Genomic DNA, 4138 nt, shown 5'->3' with positions numbered 1-4138 from the left:
GATATGGCTATGCCTTTCTCTAATTTTGCACTTTGAAAAGTATTACAAATTGAGAAACTCCGAAGGACTCTCCTTTAAAAAAAAAAACTATGCTCCAAAATGTATGAGTTCCTCTATTCTACTTTTTAGTTTACACCTATACGATTATTTTAATAATATTGTAAGTACTTTAGATAAAATAATAAGAAATATGCTTATAGTGACATGAATAGAGAAGTTGCTCTCTAAATTAACTTTTTAGTTATTTTAGGTAAAATAAATAATGGGTAAGTAATTATTTGATACCTGTGTTTTTGCAAAGTATCATTTTGGTACTCTCTGTTTTCAATAATGTTTATATGATACCCTGTATTTTAAAATCGTACATATTTGGTATTCTAAACTCAAATTTAATTAATAAAATTTTACTGTTTTCAATAATGCTTATATGGTACCTTGTATTTTAAAATCGTACATATTTGGTATTCTAAACTCAAATTTAATTAATAAAATTTTACCAATTTAATCAAACTGCTGTCAATTATGTATGTTCCAAATTTAAATTTAATTACTTAATTACATATAACTGATGACAGTTTGATCATATTGACAAAATTTTATCTATTAAATCTGAGTCTATGATATCAAATATATATAATTTTAATATACAGAATACCATATGAGCATTATTGAAACAGAGAGTACCAAAATGATACTTTGTAAAAACATAAAATACCAAATGAGCAAATTCCCAAAAATAAATAATAAGCCACTTCCACTGGGTCTCTTAACTTAAACACTGCCTATAACCTTTTTCACCTTAAATACTAGTTTTGGCGGGGAACAATTTTTGTAAGGTAAAAAGGGGGTTTATCGATGAGAAGAAGAAAAATCCCTTAACGTAACATCACCAGTAGATATAAAAATTAATGAATTAAAGGCATATTTTCCAAGAAAACGAGTCAGAGTATTCTCTTAATTTGAAATAGTCTCATGTAGGAGACTTCCTTAATTACTCTTAATCTTCCTCCCTTCTAGAAACCAGAAATTTAAAATAAATAAACAAATAAAGATAAGGTTATTTGAATAGTAAAATAAGAAAGAAAAAGAAAAAATGTTGAGGATCTCCCTCCTTATTAAAATCTCGCAAGAAACATTATGAATACTATTTCATTATTCTATTATTATTTGTATCATAATGTCACCCTCACGGAAAGGTTGATTCCCAGTTTTGTTTGGCCTCTATTATTTTATCTGCATCTATTATTTGCTAATTCAGCTGCAATTTATTTTTAATAATTCATACAAAATTCAATCTTTCTACCATTTGATTTTTTTTCTTTTTAAAATAATAATCTTCAAAATGTGACAAAGAGAGGAAATGTGAGGCTGGGACACCTTGGCAAAAAGCAGAGCAAGAAAAGTAAAAAAAAAAAAAACTCATCTGATACCATATGAAAACCCTCAAACATTTCAATTCTGTGGTAAAAATTATATTACCTTAACAGAAAAATGAAAATGAAAAATCCTTTTAATATAATTTTCTGTGACGAAGTAACCAAAAAAAAAACATAAAATTCATATGGGGAAGAACCCTTCTCATCTCAATCGACCACGCCTTATCTATGAGCAGTGATAAGCGTCTCAATAAATCTCAACCCATTAAACCTTGGGGCAAATTTATCCTTTGAGATCTTCGTTTCACCCGATGAATTCTTATTTTCTCCTTCTCCTCCCTGAAACAGTTTCAAAAGTCTTACGAATTCAAATATTCTGTATATATTTGGGTTGCTTAAAATTAAACCAGATTAGAAAGAAAAGAATCTCCCCAATTTCTCCAATTTCAATTTTTTTTCTCTCAAGTCTTCTCTTTCGATGGAATCTTACGAAGAATCCAGCGTTTTTATTTTCAAATAAACAACAAAATAATAGTCGAAGTTGAAATTGAAATTTCTTACCTTGTGAGAAAATTGAACAGAAGGGTTGCAAACGAAACTTGAAGAATAAGAGGAATCAAAGTAGGCAGAAGCAGAAGCGACGGCGACTGAGGCCGCTAAAAGACCTGGTTTTTTCATGGCAGATCAAAAAGAAATAAAGCTCGAGAAAACGTTTTCCTGGAAAAGAGAGAAGACAAGAAAGAAAAGAAAAATGAGAGAAAGTTAATGTGAAGTTGGAACGGGTTTGACGGCCTTATATATACTCTAGACACACTGCAAACATGTGGTTAGCGGTAATTTAAAAAATCTACGCGGCAACTATTCCTTGCTTTTGTCGATGAACTTGGGATTTTATCCTTTAATCGTCAAAGCAATAACAATAATATAGTTTTCTCAAAAAAAATATTATATATTTATCGTTAAAATAACACTTTATGTTTTGTACAATATAAAATATTTATATATTTACTAAAGTAAATCTTTACACGTAGAACATTATTTATTTTTTAAACATTTTTAATTAATATCTCTTTTTTTTGTATTTTTTATATTCAAAATGAATAAAATATATTACAAATATAATATTTCAATGATATAAAAAATAAAGAAGTTGATTTATAATATAGGAGGAACTATGGCAGGGTTTCAAAAAGAGCGAGTTTTTTTGTATTTTTGACCCGTAAATAATTTTCAGCGTGATTGTTTTTATGACCGTGTATATTGTAGTTATTTAGAACATTCTGCAAATTTTTAGAAAATTTAAAATAATTTGCAGTGTCAAAAAGCACGTTCAAACATGTTTTTACGCGCAGAAAAAAATTAGCCACGAGTGCAACAACTTATTTTTTAAAATGGTTTTCGGCACTGTAAATAATTTAGAATTTTCTGAAAATTTGCAGGATGCTCTAAATAACTACAATATACATGGTCATAAAAAAAATCGCGACGAAAATTATTTACGGGTCCAGAACACAAAAGAACCTCACTGGTAGGGCTCTTTTTGAAGCCCCTACCATATAATATATTTTAAAAATTGCATAAAAGATAGAAGAAAATGAATTTTTGTGATGTATTTTAAATAAGGTTATTATTTTGTACAATATGTTTTGCTATTACCCGTTTAGATTATGTGTTTTAAAAAATTAATTTTTAGACCTTATATTTTATAAAAACATTTAAAATAGATCTCTGAACTTAATTTTTGTCAAAATACTCTTAATTTTTATTAAATATAGAATTTTAAATTATATTTAATTAAACTATAAATATAAAATTAACATAAATTAATTAATTAAATTTTAAATCAAGTAAAAGCTAAATTTTGATATAATTTTTAATTAAAAATTAGCTAAATATAAAATATAAAATCTATATTAACTAAAAATCCTAAAAACTAAAAAACTTAGTAACTAAATCATAGTAATCATCTTAAAAACGTGGTAAATAAGAAAAATCCCAAAAAAAATTGATAATTAAACCCTTATAAATAATAGGATGAAGGAACTATTGTGAATGTTCTCACTAACATGTTTCATAGTATTTATATTTTCTAAAGGGTAGTAAGCAGTAATCCTTTTTATATGACAGTATATATTTATAGTTATTTACGACATCCTGCAAATTTTCAAGAAATTCTTAATAATCTATAGTGTTGTTTACTGATTTTTTCAGAAACTACAAATATATCGAGAAATAAGAGCTAGAAAGAAAGGAAGAGAAATAAACAAGGTCACAATTTTTACGTGGTTGGGGCGTTAATGAGCCTTTGTCCACGAGTCAATAGTATTAAGCTTTAGAGAGTTTAACAATAGAGGTTTTCTACAAGTTCAGCAACATTTATGCATACATGAGAAAATTGTATCCCTACTACAGTACACAAATTACCATATTTATAGGTGGTCATGTGGCTTAGTCTAGACTAATCCGGGCCCAATAAGGATATAAGAAAGTGCTCTCTAATGGAGCTATAATACAAGTGTGTGACATGATTACAGATGGTTTAGTCTAGGCCCACTGGATCGGCTTAAGGATGGTAGAGCCTTACAGCTGCCTGTTATACATGATACGGATAGATGCGCATGAGCCCTTAGGGGGACTCGGGGGACAAGATCTGTCAGAGTAGTGGCAGAACCGATCCCTAGGAACATCGTACGTTCCATGCGTACCCTTTCTGCGGGTTAGTTGAGGAGACCAAATGTCGGATTTCTCGGGGACAGGTCAGC

General features: G+C 28.8%; 1 protein-coding gene across 1 annotated transcript; it reads right to left on the bottom strand.

Moving 5' to 3' along the window:
• Window positions 1-1427: 1427 nt before the first annotated feature.
• LOC133818459 (uncharacterized) lies at window positions 1428-2154 on the bottom strand. Its single transcript, XM_062251346.1, has 2 exons — window positions 1938-2154; window positions 1428-1715 (listed from the first exon to the last, which is right to left on the bottom strand). The coding sequence occupies exons 1-2, from the start codon at window positions 2052-2054 to the stop codon at window positions 1599-1601; spliced, it is 234 nt and encodes a 77-aa protein (XP_062107330.1). The 5' UTR covers window positions 2055-2154; the 3' UTR covers window positions 1428-1598.
• Between the last annotated feature and the right edge of the window lie 1984 nt (window positions 2155-4138).

The sequence above is a fragment of the Humulus lupulus genome, chromosome 2, assembly GCF_963169125.1.
Source record: "Humulus lupulus chromosome 2, drHumLupu1.1, whole genome shotgun sequence".
Taxonomy (NCBI): Eukaryota; Viridiplantae; Streptophyta; class Magnoliopsida; order Rosales; family Cannabaceae; genus Humulus; species Humulus lupulus.
Note: the sequence above shows the minus strand (reverse complement) of the source record. Positions and strands in the feature narration are given on the sequence as shown.

Excerpts from the sequence above, each read along its gene's own strand:
- LOC133818459 (XM_062251346.1), bottom strand. The coding sequence starts at position 2,054 with ATGAAAAAACCAGGTCTTTTAGCGGCCTCAGTCGCCGTCGCTTCTGCT. Across the intron at positions 1,716-1,937 it reads CTGTTCAATTTTCTCACAAG|GGAGGAGAAGGAGAAAATAA; the intron begins GTAAGAAATTTC and ends AAACTGTTTCAG.